The sequence below is a fragment of the Hyaena hyaena genome, unplaced genomic scaffold (genome assembly GCF_003009895.1).
Source record: "Hyaena hyaena isolate Hyena2069 unplaced genomic scaffold, ASM300989v1 scaffold_64, whole genome shotgun sequence".
NCBI lineage: Eukaryota > Metazoa > Chordata > Mammalia > Carnivora > Hyaenidae > Hyaena > Hyaena hyaena.
In genome coordinates, this window is record NW_024080698.1 from 1,094,144 (window position 1) to 1,116,887 (window position 22,744).

At 36.8% G+C, this 22,744-nt stretch overlaps 1 protein-coding gene across 1 annotated transcript in view; it reads right to left on the reverse strand.

Annotated features, from left to right (window-relative positions):
* CAMKMT (calmodulin-lysine N-methyltransferase) overlaps positions 1 to 22,744 on the reverse strand; it is a 397,593-nt gene that overhangs the window by 356,782 nt on the left and 18,067 nt on the right. The window contains 1 exon segment of the mRNA XM_039232377.1: positions 13,327 to 13,391. Coding sequence (XP_039088308.1) covers positions 13,327 to 13,391 — 65 coding nt within the window.

Genomic DNA, 22,744 nt, shown 5'->3' on the forward strand with positions numbered 1-22,744 from the left:
TGTAGGGTACAACTCATAAGACCACCAGATATTTGATGAAGGCCTCCATTATAAAAGACAGAGGCCCAAGTAAACAAACGGAAAAAGTAACTTGAAGAAAACAGAGGCAATTGAGAGAGGGGGGGAAAAAACCTTCCAGTAATATATTTTAAAAACTAAGAAACTAAGAGAAGCAATCAAGAAATATGAAAAGAATGCAAAGGGGGAAGGGGAGACTAAGAAAAAAAGGTCATTAAAACATATAAAAATTAGAAATGAAAAATTTACCAGAAAGGTTGAAAGATAGTTATAGAAATATCCCTGAGAGTAAAGAAAAAAGACAAAAATATACAAACAGAGGGGGTGCCTGGCTGGCTCAGTCAGTTAAGCATCCGACTTCAGCTCAGGTCATGATCTCACAGTTCATGGGTTCAAGCCCCATGTTGGGCTCTGTGCTTACAGTTCAGAGCCTGGAGCCTGTTTCAGATTCTGTGTCTCCCTCTTCTCTCTGCCACTTCCCCACTCATACTCGGTCTATCTCTCTCAAAAACAAACAAAACATTAATATATATATACAAAATATATATATTATACACACACACACATACACACAACAGAAGATGAAAAGATAATTTTGAGAACCTGTCTAGGAAATGGAAGGCCTGGAAAGACATCAGTTAAAACAGAAGGAAAGAAATCATTAAAGAAATAATTCAAGGGGTGCTTGAGTGGCTAAGTTAGCTAAGCATCCAACTCTTGATTTTGGCTCAGGCCATGATCTCACAGCTTGTGAGTTCAAGGCCCTCATCATATCAGGCTCAGCTCTGACAGCACGGAGCTTGCTTGGCTTTCTCTCTCTCTCCTTCCATCTTTGCCTCTCCCTTACTTACATGTGTGCACACACTCCTCTTTCTCTCTCTCAAAAATAAACATTTTTTAAAAAAACAAATAATTCAAGAAAATTTCCTAGAACTGAAAAAATAGGACTTTCTAAATTGAAAATGTCCATCAAGTGTTCAACACAATGTTGAAAAAGAGAGCCACACCAAGGTATACTTAAAAATTTTTACGACGCTCAAAAAAGGAGAAGACTCTGTCAAATTCGAGAGAGAACAGGTATCTTAAAAAGATAAAGAATTTTAGAATAATATTAAACTTTCCAAATGCAACACTTGAAGCTACAGCACACTGCTGTAAAACTGTGAAAAAGGAACTATTTCAAATATCATATCCAACCAAAGTATCACAAGTTCTCAAAAATTACTTCCCTTACTTTCTCAGGAAGCTATTACAGTTTATAATCTTCAAAATGATGGGAGTAAACAATGAGGAAGCCATGGGCTTTGGGAATTGAGATTCAGCAAAAAAGATGTGAAGAGGATCCCCAGGATAACTGTGAAGGGGGAGTTCAGGAAACTGAACTTAGAAAGGACAGTAGGTCAGAAGGCATCAAAAAAGACCTCATAAACATGAAGTTGATGGTCTATGTATGTATAATTTTAACTGAGAATATATTAAGCTTTAAGAATATACAAATATTTTGGGTCTCGAGGCAATACGTTCAAACTATTAGACTTATATAAGTCAAGTCATATTCTTGCCAATATTCTAAAAATGGTTATCAGGCTCAATCCTTCACTGATGAAGCAATGTAGCTCTTTTAAATTATTTTAAAAAGATGTCTGCTGGTGAGATTTAAGGCATTATTCACAGATCATCCGAGCACCTGGATGCATCAGACACTGAGATATTTATCTGTATTTTAATACACAGTAGTTTCTTCAACATGTGGAGAAGAATGTTTTATTCCTTTGTGGTAGTTCAAAGTTGAGAAACCATTTGAGAAGTGAGAATGCAGGAGAGCACATAATAGGCCCTTAATACAAACACTTGCTGAGACTGCTCTTTCTTTTCCAATCTATAAACAAGAAGAGGCAAGTGAAGAGAGAGTTAACTATGCACTTTACATATACACACGAACACACATTCATGTACATACACACAACATACATTCACAAATATTTAAAATTTCTCCTGTAGTTCTACATTAGTTTTCAACTTCATTTTTTGATATATTTCACAATTTGAACTCAAATGACTACATTTTAAGAACATGTTTTCTTAAAGAGACTGGCAGTTGAAAAATATTTTAAATAGGGTCAGCTTATTTTTTTATTACACAGAGCAACAGAAATATTTTTATAATAGCTATCATTCTAGGATAGTATGGGCAAAAAATATTTCCCAGAGATGAATGGTTAACCTGTTGGAATTAAAAAAGGCTTAGTGTGTCCATCAGAGGATTAAAAGGCCCAGCGTAAGGAATATAGTCAATGATACTGTAATAGTGTTGTATGGTGACAGATGGTAGCTATACTTGTGGTAAGTGTAGCAAAACATATAAAATGTGGAATCACACTACGTTGTACACCTGAAGCTAGCGTAACACTATATGTCAACTACAGACCAATGACTTTTGTGAAAGGCTTATTCCAAAAGAACCTACAAGTATTTAATTAGCTTTGATGAACAAATCGACTAATTAGAACCGATTCTCAAGTAAATAACTAAACAATCTGAAAAATACACAAAACAAACATGCGTTAAAGTCCTCCAAGTATAGAATACATAATAGAGGTTGCAAATTCACATGTCCGTGGGTGGAGTGGTGAGGGTACAAAACAGAGAAGGTGCTCAGTTCCGGATAATCATTACCACGGGAGCTGAGACACAGACCTCTAGATCATTATGTTTCTCTTAAGAGAAAATTCTATGTGAGTTTCCCTATTTTCAAACCTTGACAGTTCTTTTTTTTTTTCATTTAATTTTTTTCATTAGCTAATCAAAACAGTTATGTGTTCTGAATTCAATTTCTACAGTTTATGGGGCTTGTAGTATATGTCCTCTAAAATTGAGACCCAGATTTATTTCCGTGTTAGATAGAGTGTATTAGATGTACTTCTGTGTTAGATAGAATAGTGAATCAAATACAAATACACTTGTATAAAATGAATGGATTCATATGAATGTGACTAAGGATTCAAATGCAGTGCATACTTTTTGAATACCACTCGAGCCAGACCTTGTACAAGTCACTAAAATGGAATAAAGAGGTATGACTAGACATAAGAAATTAATGTAAGCTTCCAATCTTTCTGTCTTCTAAAAATAGGAGAATAATTTATCATCCAAACCAAGGCACTTCTGGGAATGAAAAGAGCTGTGTTAATAATTAGGCTAAGAGGGGCGTCTGGGTGGATCAGTCAGTTGCGTGTCTGACTCCTGGTTTCAGCTCAGGTCATGATCTCACAGTTCATGAGTTTGAGCCCTGCGTGGGGCTCTGCACTGACCGTGCGGAGCCTGCTTGGGATTCTCTCTCTCCATCTTTTCTCTGCCGTTTCCTTGATCATGCTCTCTTTGTCTCTCAAAATAAATAAACTTTACCGCAAAAAGAATGAAGGCTAAGAACAACAGGTGTAAACTGGGACCCTGCCAGACAAACCAGGCTGTATGGTCCCCCTACCTACCAGAAACTGGCCTGCTTCAGTCTCCTCCCCTGTGCCTCCCCCAGGCTCACAAGGTCCAAAGATCCTGCCTTGTCAGGCTACCTCTTCAGTATGACAGAGAATTAGAAGGAAAGGGGGTAGAAAGGAAGACGAGAGTTGTCTTATGATAGGAAGAGTTAGAATCCTTTCCTAAGATTTTTTTGTTTTGTATTTAAGAGATACACAATCGGTGGCAGTGTGGGATGATAGCAGATGAGTGAGGGGGAAAAAAAGAAAAGAAAAATTGCTAAAGACTCCATGTTGCCTTTATGTCATTTAATCAAGGGAGGTAAAACACTCAAGTTAGTTGAAAACCCTTTTGTTGCAAAGACTTGGGACTACCGTCCTTAACCAGAGACGACATGGTTTTATGAATGCGGCAGAGGTAGAAGACATGGTCCCTGCAATCTAGGGGGTCAAATTTTATTTGGGGAGAAAAAGATTAACAAAGAATGAATACAATGTGATATCAAATCGAGTGCTAAATTGTAGCATAGAAACTGCAAACCTGTAGGACTTGAGAGAGATCAAACAGACCAGTATGGATCAATCTCCCCTTCTTGTCGTTCTCATTTCTCCTCGAGAGGATCAGGGGACACGCACAAGCAGAGAAGTTGTGTTTTACATAAATAGATGCTACTTCTCAATTGTATGTAATGACAACCAATTCCCATGAAATTCTGACTGGGTTGTCAAATATTAAAATAAAGCCAAAGTCCAGTATTAACCAAAATACTGGTGGGTTGTTTTTTTTTTCCGTTGACTATCATGCAATCAAAAATGATGCTTTAAGTTGTAATTGTGTAGTCCACCACACCTTCCAGTGAGAAACTAAGGGACCCCTGGTAAATGGCAATGACACAGAAGTCTGGCCTCCAACAACATGGATGGGTGAAAGCTTCAAACACACTTTCAATTTACCACCAGGAGCCAAGACTCAACCTGATGCCGCACAGAGAGCTGGCAGATTGGGAGCATGGGGTGGGGGGGAGCACCCACAACATGCAGAATACATCCTCATTTTCCAGTTCATATACACAGAATGATCTGAAGCTTTCCCTCATTCCTTTCATGAACTGTCCCCACCTCCCCTGGATAAAACACAAAGAGTCAGATGTGGGGAAAGGAGGGGAAGGTGAAGGGTCAGAGGGAAGAACATAAGAAAGATGAGATACATATACACAAACACGAACTTCATTCAATCATCAAATATTTTGTCCACATAAAGCACTCATCGAGTGGTACAACACACACAGGCCACACAAGCATCCAAAAATCGATAATTCCCTGTGGAAAGTCTGGCCACAATCCAAACAACTTTGGTAAAATCAAGAATATCCTTTCTGGCAAGCTTTCTGTGTGACTTCTGCTTCTGTTAAGCAATTTTTAAATATCATTATAGCCCTAAGCTTGAGAAACAAATTGAGTATCTCAGAAAAAAGGGCTATATAAAATCACAAATCACTGCTACTATTGTATTATTGTGCAAAAAGCAGTACTGCCCAAAAAGGGGGGGAAAAAAAAGAAGAAAGAAAAAACCTTGACATAAAACAAAACCCACATTAGGTTTCAGACTATTAAAAGAAAATGCATTCTTTTGCCCCATCCTCACTCCCCGAAATCCCTGCTCCATTAGATTGTCAACTACCTTTCAGGAACCCTACAGAGCCCATTTCCAGTGACCTTTAATCAGTCTCCTCTGAGCCACAATCCACTGGACAGAATTTTTTTCCATTTGCCAAAGTTATTTTCTAGCACTCCAAGTTACCACTTTTAGTTCCAATTCCCACCGTGAACTTTTAAAATTCATTTCTCGCCACTTTGGGGAAATGCTACCTTCAAGAAATAGAGAATAGTTCTAAATTCCTCTGTAAGAGCCTCATAAATATTAATTTTTAGGCAAGTCTTCTTTATCTGAGTATCGGTTTCCTCATCCCTTGCGACATAAGGAAAACTAAATGGGAATAATATTCGCAAAGCTTCTGATAAATCCTGAGGGGGGGGGGCAGCAGGGGTGTGCAAAAAAAATGGTAGCTATTTAAAAGATGGATTAAGAAGTAATATTACTCAGCATTTGCTCAGAGGACGGAAGAAAAAAAGACTTGTTTGGCATATATCTCTCTGCTGCTCAAACTTGGAGGTGCTTAAATTAGGAACATCTCCTCAACTACTTAAAGGAACTAGCAGGTTTATGGCAATGATATGAACTACACTCTGGTGTTATTGCAGTCAGTAAGCATAACACATATGGTGAATCTAGAAAGGATTACAGAGTTTATTTCACTCTTTTCTCACGAGAGCCGCACCTCTTATTATTAAGAATCATTCCAACTCTATAATTTTTTATTTAATTTTGGCTCAGGTCATGATCTTACGGGCATGATATCAAGGCCTACATCAGGGTTTGGGAATCCCCTGCTTGGGATTCTCTCTCTGCCCCTCTCCTGCTTGCATGTGCATATGCGCTCTCGCTCGCTCTCACTCTCTCTCAAAATAAATATACATAAAAAAAAACCCTCTTTCCCACAAAGACTACATGGTACATGTACACTTGGTTCTCAAGAAGGGCTAAGAGCCAAATCTAGTGCCAAGTTCTGCTGACCGCGAGCTCCACACAGGCACTGGGGTCTACCATGGTTGCAGGGCCCTGCTCATTACCCACAGGTAACAACCATACAATGCGCTGAAACTTAAAATTTACTTTTTAACAAGACTTATAAATTATCTATGCCCAAACTCCACATTCTGCCACCACCTGAGCTTTTAAGGCTCTCTGTACTCCCCCGACCTAATATGGGGCTAGAATGATTTGATCTCTGATTTCTTATCTCACAAGTGCATTGAGAGATGAAGACAATTAATGGGTAACGTGTTGTGAGCTCCTTGGAGAAAAGTGCTATTTTAAAATTTGATATATTTTTTCACTGGTAAAATGGATTGCTCCTTTTTTCCCCACAGTGCTGTCCTTAGCGACTCGAGATTTTATCATAGCTTTCAGTCAAAAAAATTAATACTCAATTTGGAAGTTAAAGAATATCTACTTTTTTTTCAAACTGAAAAGAACATCGCTTATTCCAGTTATAAAACTAATACATGTCATAAAAAAATCGATTGATACTGTAAAGTATAAAGGAGAAATTATTAATCAACCTTAACCCCAAGGCCCCAACAAAACATGACAGACACTAAGAGTTCTTGTGTATATATACATAATATATACATACACACATAATTAGCAGGTATCTCTATATTTTACAGAAGATCATATTCCCTGAAGTGATTTTTTAACCAAATATGATTTAGAGATCTTGAACAGCTATGTAATATTTTATTTCCATGGATTATCCAGAACCAACTAGTCACCTAAAATGAAAGATTTATGCTTTTTCCATTATTCTTTGTGCTACAATGCATTCTTTTACATTCCAGGTTTGTATAACGGTTTCATCAGTTTTTAGAAAAGCAATTATTAGCCAAAATGATACGGACACTTAAAATTATGAAAGATATTGTCAGATCACCTCTGAAAGTGGAATCATTTACCCTCCAAGCAATAGCAGTTGAAAAGACCCACTTCCCTATAATTCACTGATTATTGCCTATCTTCTCTCATCTTTGCCAATTTGATAAACAAAAATTACATTTCACTGTTTTAATTGGGTTTTATTAATTCATTCCTGGTAAAATAATCATTTCATATGTTTATAGAGCATTGGGGTTAAGGGGGATGTTTTGTTTCGTTTTGTTTTATGTGTGTGTGTGTGTGTGTGTGAGAGAGAGAGAGAGAGAGAGAGAGAGAGAGAGAAACAAGTTGTCCTAATTTTTGGCTATGTTCTGCCTTTTTCTTATAGATCTGCATTCTGTTTTTGCTATTGCTTTGAGGGAGCTCCTCACTCAGTAAAGAAAATACATCTTTGTCTGCATATATGTCACAAATAATAACCAGTTTGTCATTTGTCTTTCAACCTTTTTGAAGCTTTTTGAATAAAGTTACTTTTTAAATCTTTATTTAGTCAATATATTCATCTTTAAATTCATGGGGTTCGAGTCACACTTGGAAAGCCCTTCCTTTTTTTTAATATTATGAAATTATTCATCTGAAATATCTCAGAGTGGAGTATTAGGATTTTTAATTAAATATTTAATCCAACTTAAATTATATCAGTATATAACATAAAGGAGAGATTCAGCTTTGATAGTGTTTCTAAATTTTTAATCAATGGTTCCCAGCACCATTTATTGAAGAATCCATCTTTTCCTTTCTTACTGACAGTCCATCTTCACCATATGATAAATCACATATATTTATATCTTTCTGAACTCTCTTTTCTAAAAAGCTGTGTATTTCTGCACTGATACTCACTGTTTGAATTACGTAGCTCTGCACTGTGTTTTCACATAACAAAGTCATGTAAAATATTAAGACAGGATGGCACACACCAAAAATATTTCCTATCTTGTGTTATTTTACAATATGAAATATATCAAAAAGGTTCAAGAATAATGAGACAAATGATATTAATACTAACAATAAAAATGAATATGCACATAATTTACAGTTTACACAGTACTTTCATGTTACCTAACATTATGTCCACTACACTAGAAGCTACTGCTCCTTATCCAATCATAATAAGGAATTGAGATTTGTTAAAAAAAAAAAAACAAAAAAAAAACCTGACCTACAATCACACTTAGTAAATGGCAGAACTACAACCTGAACTTCATTTCCATGATCCTTGCATAAACCCACTAAGTTAAAACTAGAACAATTACCTATAAAAGCCCAAATTTCTTATTTTTAGTCAAACTACCTTACCAACTATACATTCTATATGCACACACATATAAATACATGCATGTATTATACACCTACACACATACAGACACACATGTGCTTGTGCATGCACACACACACTTTTATCTGAATGAAGAAAAAATGTTTAAATTCAAGGTGATATTCCTGAAGCTCTGATAATTCCCACCAGTATTACAGATCCTAACTATGTAACACAAAACAATGAAACAAAAACTAAAACTTGGGACTATATTTCCTTAGCGATGGTTACCTTCTCGTGGTTTCCCAAATGCAGTTAAAGTACAAAATATTTTCATTTTCTTTGTTTTTTTTTTTTTTTATGTTTATTTTTTAGAGAGAGACAGAGCACAAGCAGGGGAGGGGCAGAAAGAGAGACACACACACAGAAACTGAAGCAGGCTCCAGGCTCTAACCTATCAGCACAGAGCCCAAGGTAGGGCTCAAACTCATGTACCATGAGATCATTACCTGAGCCAAAGTCGGCCGGACGCTTAGCCAACTGAGACACCCAGGTGTCCCAAATATTTTCATTTTCTAGTAAGAATATTTCCAGAGATAGAAACTATTACTAAACTGAAAAAGATCCATTTTGGATACCTCACACAACAGGTCCCACTATCAGACCACCAGGAAGGATCTAGAAGCAGGAGGCTATAGCTGTGAATATTAAAAGTCCAGATCAGCCCTGAGATTCATTGGGGGGAAAAATTACTGTTGTCAAATGTGGGAGTATATAAGGCAGAGGGTCTTCAAATTTCTCCAGGAGACTATGATATACCAACCACCATGTCATGTAGCCCAGCCAGGAGAAAAAAAAATTTTTTCAAAGAATAGCAGAAGAGGTCTTAACAATACATTTCCCCCAATTTAATCTGCAGTGTTAGCCAGGGATCCGATGCACACAAGGTTGCTGTAGGGATATTATTAACTTCTTATCCTTTAAAAGCTTATACGTATTACATTGCATATATTGTACAAAATACATTGTATGAGAAGCATATCTCATCTACTCAAGCTGTCAAATGAAGGGTGATGTGCTAAAAAAGTAAAAAAATGAAGCTATTTATCCCCAAGCACTGATGAGATTTTACAAATACCAAATAGTTATGTCGTGTACTACGACAACCAAATTTTAATCAACCGAGCCTTGGAGAGGATCACATTTTTAATGAATTCATTTCAGTAGATGAGAGAGAGGACTTTGGAGAAAGAGAAGTGGGTTTGGAAGAGACACAGCGTAGTGGGCTTCTTTGATTAGAGGTCAGGGGCGTGCTGGAAAAAGAGACTCTGCCCACAGGGAAAAGAGAAGCAAGTGATCTGCTCCAGTGATTGGCAGAGTACTCTCCGGTTCCCCAGCGTATGCGAGCAACATGTTACATGAAACACAGAAGCAGCCAGGACCTCATTTGACATGCAGGATGCCAGCCTATACTTTTCCCTAGGTAGTACGATGGCATCTCTTTCCAAGCATGAGGAATCGATAACAGACATAATCCCTCCACAGAGCAGCCTTGATATTTGAAAAGGAAGTAGGTTCCCAAGTGGTAAAACCCAAAGAATGAATACGCATACCTATCCATAAAGAGAGGTAAGCAGAAAGGGGGCTTGACTTTCAAACTAGTGTGTTTTCCACAATATCAAATATATTCTATGCAGCAGTGAATCATAATGCCAAAATGACTGTGTGAGATTCATTTTTAATTTCTTCCTACAGCATTCAAAGGAATTCAAACTCTGAAAGGATATCACAAAAATATAAAACACTTTACAGGTCATACGTTTAAAAACACAACACACTTATAACTAATAAAGGTAAATATAAAGAATATTTTCTTTTTTAATATATCAGGAAATAAGAAACTACCTAGAAGTTTCATTTGTTTTCCAAAATTAAAGATGTTTCCACATCTTTTGGATTAGAGAGCAAATTCAGGAAGGAAGACTGATCCTCTCATCTTTGAAAATTTACAATAAAATCATTACTTGGTTTTAAAAATTAACTTAAAATTGAGACTAATGGTCCTATTAAGCCGTGAATATATTTTATATACACACACGTGTGTGTGTTTTGTACATATACACATGTCAGGTTTTTCAAAATATTTTATTTCTTCTACTATCTAGAAGTTCTATTAACATGGACTATTCCTGAAACAAATGAATAATTCCATCTATTGGTTCTCTCACAGTGTTAGAAAACTTTTTTCCTCATTTCTAATATCCTTCAATGTACCATCAATGAACTTACCACCATGGTGGTGATTTAGGAATAGATATTCTTAGAGAGAACTTCTGCTCTCTATCATGATTAACAGAACCAAAAATATTCCTGGTTTTAAAGCCAGAAGTATAAAAATTAAACTGATATTGAAAGCAAAAGACAAAAAAAATTAACTAAAAAATAACTCAGGAAAATCTATTTTTTGTATTGATGAATTGTTGAGTATATTAAGTACATGAAAAAGAAATCAAATGGAAATGTTTAAGCTTACATCTTCATAGGTTTACGTGATGAAAACTTACGATTATTTTTCAAGTTATTTATTCTAATTATAGCGTGCTGTGAGACAGAATTATGATTGTGGCGCCCTCTGCTGGGCTTTCTAGCCGCAGACTCAACCTAGTATCACCATTAGTATGAAATCAAACATCTGAGGCATCAACGGATAAATCACTTTTTCAGTCACTGATCATTTTAGCCGTGGCAAAGATTGTGTAAAAGATTATATCTACTTTATCGTAACAGGATTTTACCCATTTATCATTATGTAAAATATCAGCACAGATTTTTCTTCTAAAATAGAAAGATAATATAAACGTTACACCAAACATATTTTAATAGGTCTTATTTTTGTCATCATGTCTATCCTTGGCAATATATTCAAGTTTTTAACACAACGTTTGTGAAAAGACATTTTAATAAATTGCTATTTTGGTAATTTGATGCCTTCCTTTCCTATCTTGTTAGTTCAATCAAAATAGTTTATTTTAAAACATGAGAACAACCCTTAATAATATTACCTTCATTACTAGAAAAAGATGGAAAGATGTTTGAGAGATATTCATCACAAGTAATAATTAATAAATAGCTTGCATTTCCTGAATGTCAACTATGAGGAATATAGTATATGTTATATACTTTCTATATACTATATCCGGTTCTAAGAGATCATGTAAAGTAACATAATGTAAATTGTTCAAAACGGACAAGAGCCAAGACTCAAACCTTTCCGCCAAACAATACAAGACCAGCAAAAAAGTACCTTTTGCATACAATTTCTCCATCTATCAATGCAATAGCTGGGCGTGGATGAAGGTGGTGTGCAACAAATTGATGAGAAAAAAATGTCAGAGGATGACAAGATAGGCATTCATGTATAAAATAATAAGGTAGACCTTTACGAAAATATTTTTATTTTACATGATGCTGCCAGCTAGTGGCCCTATTTCATACTGAGCCACTGGAAACAATACTTAATTTTTATATTACTGAATCAAAAACTCCACATTTAACATTCTAGGACCATGTTCCTAAATTATATATGCATAAGCCTGACTTAATGATATTTTCAGTTAACTAAAGGAGAATGTCTCCTCAAAACACCACTAGTATCCCTTATCCTAACCCCCAATAAAAATGAGATATGCCTCAGTGGGAAAGAATTCAGCAAGTGCCAACATGTAGAAACCAAAAGGCAAACCCGTCACCATCTATGAAAAAGAAACCCATATTATTTAAATATTTTTGGGTAATTTTAGGATATTTTTAGATTCCTTAGTGACAAAATATATAAATATAAAGATTTGTCTATATTACGAAAAGCTTGCCATTGGTGGGCATAAAAACAGAATCATTGCCTGAGTATTGCTCATGCATGATTCTACACAGATATAAAATCAGAGCACATCCGATAAAGTAATACTGTTAGCAAAGTATGTTATTTTAGTTCATAGAATAGTTACAGCTATAAAATTTCCTTTGAGAAAAAAAGTATTTGAGTACAATTTTTACATTTGAAATGGTTGTATCACGCAGATAATTCACTATCTGAAGAGAAATACCTTATGCAACACACATGAAAGAGGAGTACACAGTTCTGGTCATCAGAAGTTGTTTAACATGGTGATATAAAGACATTCTTGGCTGATTTCTTTCATCATAGGACATGATAATTATTCTTTTTAAACTTTTTAATGTTTATTTATTTTTGAGAGACAGAGACAAAGTGCGAGCAAGGAAGCAGAGAGAGAGAGAGAGAGAGAGACAATCCAAAGCAGGCCCTGAGCTGTTAGCACAGAGCCCGATATGGGGCTCAAACTCACAAACCCTGAGATCATGACCTGAGCCAAAGTCAGATGCTTAACCAACTGAGCTACTCAGGTGCCCCAACATGATAATTATTTAAATTAATTCTTTCAGTGAAGAAATTTATCATAACAACCAGCTTAGATGAAAAGGCGATGTGTTTGTTTAAACATTGCATGAAACAAAAATCTTCTGGCATTATATTCACAGTAAGGAAAACAAATGTTCTGGTTTTATTCTGTAATGAAAAAGCAAAGAAGCAGGAAGTGGAAACGAAAGCACCCAAAACACAGCAAAGAAGAAAGAGATGGTCCACCTGTTGGATTAACTGAGAAGGTCAAAATGGAAACAAGAAACGAAAGGGATAGTACTGGAGAGTCCAGTGTTCCTTCTGTCCTACATTCTGTTACATACACACATGCGCGTACGCACACAGGCGCGCGCACACACACACACACACACACACACACACAATGCTAAGTGTAAAAAGAGCCTTATCCCACTGAGTAGGTGCATCTTACAGGATGCTGATTTTGCAGCTGAAAACAATAAAGTTTGTATTACACACGCACACACATATAAACACACATCATTATAATAAACAGTGAGAAAAACACTAATTATAAATTCATTTCAAAATGCTAAAAATATTTCCACAAAAGGAACATGTAACTTACAAACATTTCCTGTATTGTCAAAGCTGGTAAGAACATCTTCAACATCCAAAGATCCATTATTATGCCTAAGGAAGGAATAAAACATTTTCTTTAATGATTCTGAAATATTAACATTTATTAATTGTTTAAAAAGCTGAGACATTGTTTTGTGATGCACCCACCCAATTCTAATAAACCCTTCCCTGCTATATTTTCAAAATATTTTCTGCCCACTAGAGGGAGAAGGAAAAGAAGTAACAATACATTCCTCATAATATTTAACGTAATGATATTCTTGATGAGTTATTTACATTTTAAAGTATTAACACATATTTTTTATGATTGTTGTTTTTGTTACATAAAGGTGAGGTAGATTATTGAAGACGAGAAAATGAAAACTTACCTTTAAGAATCTCAAAAGAAAAATAAACTAGCAACTCCAGAACCATGCTCAACAATAGATAGACTTCCTCTATACGAGCCCAACAAACTCAGAACTTCAGTCACAAAGAATAACCTACCTGCAGATCCACACGATCCGCCTACAGAATGTTCTAAATGTCAAGGGGCCAAAAGTTTCCTATCTTTTGCCCACTAACCTTAATTCCACTCCCTTTAATTCTAATCTCTCTTCACGTGGCAGCCCCTGAAACATCTAGTTGGATTACTGATATTTTAATACTTATAAAAGATACTACTCTTCATCTACAAATGGGCCCGACTGTCAATAGGTCAGAGAGTTTGAGATACTTTTCCAGTGGTGATAAAACACAAAAAAAAATCATTGCTAATGCATCTACAATCTTCCATATTCTCCCCTGTATAAGGGGAGTTCATTTTCAGCTGTAGTTCTTTAGGATGTTCTAACAGCTTATAATAACCATTAATTACAACTTACTTCATCAACACCACTTTGTCATTAAACTTCTCATATATGACACATATTGTTATGGACTGAATTGCGTCTCCAAAATTCACATGTTGAAGCCCTAACCCCTTGTACTTCACCATGAAAGTCTATTTGGAGAAATGGCTTTATTTAAATAAGTGATTAAGTTAAACTGGGGCCATTAAGGTAGGCCTTAATCCAGTATGACCGGGTCCTTATAAGGAAAGGAGCCTGGGACAACAGGCACGTGCACGGAGGAACATCCGAACATCCGCGGAAAGAGGCGGCAAGTAGGCAGCCAATTGCAAGTCAAGGAGAGAGGCCTCAGGGGAAACCAAACCTGCAACCCCTTCCTCTCAGACTCTTAGACCTAAAACTGTATAAACTAAATTTGCTGTGTGAGCCATCCAGTCTGAGGCATTGTTCTGGGGAGCCCTAGAAAACTAACACATTTAGTAAGAAAATACATGTAAACTGTATGAGCCTTTGTAGAAGAACTTATTTCTGTCATTCAGACTCCGTTCTTTGATGGAGTGACCGAGAAATGAAGATGTTACATGCAGTCATCACTGGCCAAATAAGCACTGGGCTCAGCAGTATCATAATCTACGCAGACAAAGCTACCAATGTGTGACAAATAACGTGGTGACCCTGTGTCTTCTCTGCATATGGGATTCTAGGGTAGAGATGGGGTTATACACTCTAATGTGGAAAACTACAATGTACGTGTGAGAGAACAAGAAGGAAAAAGGGACAAACCATTTAATATCTAAAATGCAAGATGAAGCTATAATAGTGAGCAGCAACGTGGCACAGAACTCAAAAAAAGTTTTTCTTACATATAAAAGCAATCTATGGGTCCTTCAAGAAAAAAAAATGCTCACAATCCTTTCATGCAAAGACAACCACTCTTCATATATTGGTACATAACCTTCAAATTTTGTTCCGTGCTCATACTGTCATTAAATAAGTGAGAGCACATTTTTCCTGTTTTAAAATGTGTGTATTAAGATATTACAAAACAGTTTCCCACATCACTAAGTATTCTCCTGCAACATGAACTTAATGGCTGCCAAGCAGTTTGATGAATGATTGTTGGGACTATAATTCACTGAACCAACGCTTTCTGTTGGGTTTGGAGTCTGTGCCCAGTTCTGTGCTGTTATGTAGGCTGCTACAGTGAGCATCCTAGCAGAAACATTACTGAGCCCATTTCTCATTTTCCTTAGGATAAATTTCTAAAAATGTCTTCAATTCAGGATGAATTCAATATATATTTGAAGCTGAATATATATTTTGAAAAATGTTAAGTGTTTCTAAAAAACAGAAACTGGGATGACTGAAGTGAAATTCATGTTTAAAAGTTAAAAAGCATTATTCAAAATAAAAAGTGTGATTTTTCAGAGTTATCATGGAAGCAGAATTCATCTAGTCTTGTAAACGTTATCTATTGAAGCCAAAAAACCAAGAGTGTAGCCTATGACATTTTTAAAAAAAGATTTTTTACTGTTTATTTATTTTTAGGAGACAGAGACACAGAGAATTGGTGTGGGGGTGGGGGCCAAGCCAGAGGGAAAGACAGAATCCAAACCAGTCTCCAGGCTCTGAGCTGTCAGCATCATGATCTGAGCCTAAGTTGGACGCTTAACCAACTGAGCCACCCAGGCAACCCTAGCCTAAGACATTCTTAAATGGGTAGGAGGCCTTGGGTGGCTCAGTCGGTTAAGCATCTAACTTAGGCTCAGGTCATGATCTCATGGTTTATGGGTTTGAGCCCCACGTCGGCGCTGGACTGACAACTCAGAGCCTGGAGCCTGCTTCAGATTCTGTGTATGTCTTTCTCTGCCCTTCCCTGCCCCAAAAAATGAACATTTAAAAAATAAAATAAAATGGGGTAACAAGTAGGGAAACTGTAAAACTAACTCTATACCTCTAAATAACTTACAAAAATGAAAATCACTTATCTAGAAGTCTAGAAATCCTAAAAGAAGGCATCTCATCAAAGAATAATGTCAGCGATCATTGTTTTCAACAGCGTAAGAATTAGTGCTAATTATAGGAGAATTCTCATGAACATAATGCGGTCAAGATTCAGTTTGATTATTTCAAGTTCCTTTCACTTGTCTCAACCTCAAGGACAGTTTTTTCTTAACACAGTCGTCTACTTTATTAATGTGTCAACTCTATAACATCTTGTCTACCCCTAATCTTTTAACAGTTTACCTAGGTCCTGCCTGGACAATGTGGTTAGATTAAAAATACTTACAGTCAAGGAAGAGACCCTGAAACCGCAATCCTAGCATTACACTTGAAATTAATGTTACAGAACAATGACATATTTTTGCCAACATATCAAGGTATAAAAAGTTCACTCCATCTTTCTCCTAAACTCCAAAGCTTTAACTTAATTCCCAAACCCTTAACACCAATAGCCATAGTAAATGTTCTCATCACAAAAAAGAAATGGTAGCTATGTGACATGACAGTGGTATTAGCTGATGCTATGGTGATCATCATTTGACAATATAGAAGTGTATCAAATCAACACATTGTACACCTTAAATGTACGTACTATGTCAATTATCTCTCAATAAAGCTGTGGAGAAAATTACCAATAGTAAGTTTCTTTTAAAATCCAACCCATTTTTTTTCACAAGCACTTTAAGCTAACCTATAACTGAGGACTTTTGAGTTTTCCCTGGAACGGCCTATGGAGTAAGGAGACTAAGGGACAAGTCACGGGAGCAGATAATTATTTAAAGAGGAGGGAAACAAGCCACTAGAAGAAAAGTCTGAAGGTTAAAGGTATCGAGAGGTTGAAACTAAAGGTTAAAAATAAGCCAGGGCAGGGGCACCTGGATGGCTCAGTCGGTTAAGTGTCCGACTTCAGCTCAGGTCATGATCTCACGGTTCCTGGGTTCAAGCTCTGCATCAGGCTCTGTGCTGACAGCTAGCTCAGAACGTGGAGCCTGTTTCAGATTATGTGTCTCCCTCTCTCTCTCTGACCCTCCCCTGCTCACGCTGTCTCTCTCTCTCAGAAATTAAAAAAAAAAAAAAAAAAAAAAAGCCAGGGCTAAATATGATACTAAAGCATGCATACACAAAAGAAAAATTAGATAAGCTGGGTATAATCAAAATTAAAAACTTTTGTCCATCACGGGACAGTATCATTAAAGTGACAAGACAACCCACAGGATGGGAGAAAATACTTGCAAATCATTGGGACTAGTATCCGGAATATATAAAGAGCTCTCACAATTCAACAACAAAAAGACAATCCAATTAAAAGTGGGCAAAGCACTTGAACAGACATTTCTCCAAACATGATATACAAATGGCCAATAAGCACATGAAAGGATGAACATAATTAGGGGCACCTGGGTGGCTCAGTCAGTTAAGCGTTCACCTTTGGCTCAGGTCATGATCTCGCTGTTTGTGGGTTCGAGCCCCACATCAGGTTCTGTGCTGGCAGCTCAGAGCCTGGAGCCTGTTTCAGATTCTATGACTCCCTCTCTCTCTGCCCCTCTTCTGCTCATGTTCTGTCTCTTTCTGTCTCAAAAATAAACAAACTATAAAAAAAAAAGATGAACATCATTAGTCATCATGGGACTGCAAATCAAAACCACCATAACATACCATTTCATACCCATTAGAATGGCTAAAATAAAAATAATAATAAAGGGAAAATAACAAGTGTTGGGAAGCATGGACACTGGAATCCTCATATATTCCTGGTAGGAACATAAAATGGTACAGCCACTATACAAAACAATTTGGCCACTCTTTACAATGTTAAACAAAGATTTACCACATGACCCAGCAATTTCACCCTTAAGTACCTACCTAAGAGAATTAAAAACTTACATAGTCTCACAAAAACTTATATATGAATGTTCATAGTAGCATCATTATTCACAATAACCAAAAAGTGGAAACAACACGAATGTCCATCAAATGATAAATAAACAAAACATGGTATTACCCATACAATGGAATATTATTCAGCCATAAAAACGAATGAAATGATACATGCTATAACCCAGATGAATCAAAAACAACACTCTAAGTGAAAAAAGTCAGACATAAAAGTCCATACATTGTATGCTTATGTGAAATATCTAGAGGAGGCAAATCCGCACAGAGAGTAGATTCGTTGTTGCCAGGGTTTGGGGGCAGGAGGGTGACAGGGAATCACTACAAATGGGTATGGGGTTGCTTGCTTCCTGGGGTGATAAAAAAAGTCTCTGAAATTAGTAGTGACAATTACACAACATTGTGAATATACCAAAAACCACTGAATTATACAGTTTAAAATGGTTAACAGAAAGGTGAGTTTTTATGATTTTTATCTTGATTAAAAATAAAATTGGTCAAAAAAAAAGAAAAAAAGAAAGGAAAAAGCCAGAGAGTAAAATGGGCCCTAAAGGGCGTTAGAACAATGAAGAGAGGTTTTTAGAAGAAAAAGGCTTGAAAAACTTGATTCTAGATGCACCTTGTTTTGAAGCTCTTAATAAATGGCTAAAAAGTCAAGTAAATCAGAGAATGACAAATACCATATGATTTTACTTACATGTGAAATCTTAAAAACTGAATAAGCAAAACAAAACGAAAACAGACCCATACAGGCAGGAAGCAACCTGTCGTTTATGTGGGAGAGGGGTTGGTAGGGGTGAAATAGGTGAAAGGGACTAAGAGGAACAATTCCAGTTATAAAATATAAATAAGTCATGGAGATGTAATGTGCTGCATAAGGAATATAGTCACCAGCGTAATAATTCTGGACGGTGACAGATGGTAACTAGGCTTATGGTAGGGATCATGTCATAAAGTATAAAAATGTCAGATCCCTATTATGTACACCTGAAGCTAACAGGGCAGAGTAAGACAGTTATACTTCAATTTTTAAAAAAAATCAATAAATCAATGGCTTAGGAGATTTTTTTCAGTCTTACATCTACTAGCTATAGAAATAGATGACTTCTACATGCACTATATGAAAACTTGAAAAAATGTCAAAGGAACATTGATTTTATTGAATTTTGGAGTGTGTGTGTGTGTGTGTGTGTGTGTGTGTATGTGTGTGTCAGTCAACTATATAACCAATCATGATTGGAGTTTAAAACAAACTAAAAACCCTAAGCTATAAGAGCCCATATCTATGACTTAAGTTCTATAAAAATATGACTCAAAGGAACAGTCTTTTACTTTTCCACATATGCTGGATCATATTTCAAAAGTTCTAAAGGTTCTTTCTCTCTGTCTCTCTCTCTCTCTCTCTCTCTCGCTTCTCTGCCCCCTCATCTGCTCATGCTCTCTCTCTCACTCTCAAAAAAGAGTTCTATAAAGCTCCTCCTAAAATATAAACTAAGGGGTACCCCGTTGGCTCAGTCAGTTAAGCATCTGACTTCAGTCATGACCTCATGGCTCATGAGTTCAAGCTCTGCATCAGGCTCTGTGCTGACAGCTGAGAGCCCGGAGCCTGCTTCAGATTGTGTCTCCCTCTCTTTCTGCCCCTCCCCTGCCCATGCTTTGTCTCTCTTTCTCTCAAAGTAAATAAACATTTTAAAAAATTAAACAAAAATAAAATATAAAATAAAATGCAAGAGAACAAAAGCTGTTTTAATATTCACCTCTGCTGTTAATATCACTACTAACCTTAAAACTATACTTTTAATTTTTTTTTCTGAGAGAGAGTGAGAAAAAGAGCATGCGCAAGCAAGCGGGGGCGGGGGGGGTGAAGGGACAGGGAGAGAGAACATCTTAAGTTCCATACTTAGTGCGGAGCCTGATGTGGGGCTGGAACCCATGACCCTGGGATCACGACCTGAGCCAAAATCAAGAGTCAGACACTCAGCTGACTAAGCCACCCAGGTGCCCCAAAACTATACCTTTTAAATATAAATTCAGTATTCATATTTGCCTAAGATGCCAGCCTTGTCACACTTTAAAAGGGCACCGATGAGGGTATACCACACATGTAAGGGTAATCTGGCCAGGCTCCTGATTTCATAAGCATACCATTCCCATCGCTAGTTCGTATTTAGTGAGCACTCACAGAACACACAGATTCAGTGGGCTGAGGCTTTTATGTCTTTCTACACCTAGAGAAGCAATACATGACTTCACTGCAACACATCAGTTGACTAGAAAGATGTGCCACAGTCAAAGACATTTCTGATGCCTTGCTCATTCTAAGGTCCCAGGGCAAGCCAGGAGGTAAGAGCACTAGGCTTCTAATTCAGCAGTTACCATAGCAACAGTAGTCTTATTCAAAGAAAAGAGAGTTCAGGGCTCTCAGCTTTGTCTACAGCTATGATGTATACACATTTATGAATGAATAACTTGGGCACTTTTATTTATTTATTTAGAGTGCAACCCGGGGAGAGGGGCACAGGGAGAGACAGAGAATATCTTACATAGGCCCCACATTCAGTCTGAGGAGCCCAAGGCGGGGCTCAATCCCATGATCCTACGATCCTGACCAGAGCAGAAACCAAGAGTCAGATGCTCATCTGACCTAGCCACCCATGCACCCCTAACGTGGGCACTTCTATGGTTCCAAGTATAAGTAAGTATGTAAAGCTTCCAGAATATGCAAGTCCCTACTGCAGCGAAATGGAGCTGAAATATGAGGGAAACAATTTCTAGTATCAATACAGTAAATTCTGTTTATAACAAATTATTACAAAAAACTACAGCTTATAAGACAGTAGGGGGTGGGAGCAGATTGTAATATAAACATCCCCTGGATGTTTTCCATACGAACATCTATCTAACTGCAAGAACCTCCTCTATAAGGATCTAAGAAATAAAAATAAAGTACCAGAGAGATGAAAAGATTTACCAAGTAATAAAGTACGAGTCATGCCAAGGATTTTAATTACCTAACTCTCAATATTTCACAGAGTCAGCTACCCTCAGATACACAGAAAAGACAACAGATCTTGGAGATTTCGTCTAACTTTCACCTTGTCTAGACCTCTGCCTATGACAAAAAGTCACTAAGGGAAATTCTCTGTTCCTTCATATTATTTATTTGCTGCTCACCTACTTCTTGCTATTAGTTCATTTTAAGTATCATCATATGAAGCTGACAAAGAATAATGGTCCAAGTCTTAATTTAGGCCACTGCTTATATACCTTTCTAGTAATATAAACAAGATATAACTATATACTTTGAATTCACAAATACTTTGTTATTTATGCTGTCAGGATACTCACTTCAAGCCTAATAAAACTATATAAAGAGACAGAAATTAATACTCATGGACTTTTTTAAAATTTATTTACTTAAATTTAAGTTAGTTAACATGCAGTATAGTATTGGTTTTAGGAGTAGAATCCAGTGAGTCATCACTTACATATAACATGCAGTGCTCATTCCAACAAGTGCCACCCATTTAACTGATTCCCCCGCCTACCTCCCTTCCTGCAACCCTCAGTTTGTTCTCTGTATTTAAGAGTCTAACAACTATTGATCAGTATATACATCATCCCTGTTGAATTGGGGCAGGTAGCATTAGATGACAAGAACTGAGAAAATGAGAATGAGGTTTATAGTTCTAATCTGTGAGGATCAAGACATCCCAAATGCTCAGGGTGCCTGGGTGGCTCAGTCAGTTAAGCATCTGACTTGGGCTCAGGACATGACCTCACAGTTTGTGAGTTAGAGTCCCACATCGGGCTCTGCTCAACTGTTTATGAGAACCCAGAAGCAGATAGATCCACCATGTAACATGTATTAACCACCATTTTCCTAGGGTTTGCAATAGCTTTCTAAAGAGATCTGATGATTCGGCCTTGCACTTTCTTCTCTGCATATTTTCTAGTACCTTTGCCCTTGTTTGAAATGACTTCTCCCTTTCCCTCAGAAGTTCCAAATACTTGCAGATCCAACTTGAACTCCTGCCGCTCAAGGCCTTCCAAAACTCACTCCTACCTCTAAACTCCTAATTTGTGTGAAGTCTTCCTCTCCCTTGGAAACTAGTGACGCACCACCTGGTGAGAGTTCTAAGAATGGATGCTTATCTTCCCTTCTTATTTAATTACATTTACTATTTAACTTTTCAATAAATTATCCTGGAGGATTATATATCATACATTTCTTTTTGTTTATCTACATAGAAGGTGCCACTGAATATTTATTAACTTAAATTTATTTAGGGGCGCCTGGGTGGCTCAGTTGGTTAAGCGTCCGACTTCAGTTCAGGTCATGATCTCACGGTTCGTGGGTTCAAGCTCCATGTCAGGCTCTGTGCTGACAAGACAGATAGCTCAGAGCCTGGAGCCTGTTTTCGGATTCTGTGTCTCCCTCTCTCTCTGACCCTCCCCTGCTCATGCTGTTTCTATCTCTCTCTCAAAAATAAATAAAACATTTAAAAATTTAAATTTATTTAAAATTACTCATCACTTTTAAAAAATCATTCCATAGTGTTGATTTGACAAACTTCAAAAAATGTAGATGAAAGTAATGGTATGCCTTTCCAAAACTACCTTCTAAACCTCTACATTTAGCGACTGCAAGAAATTTTTTTTAACTCTAGAATGCTC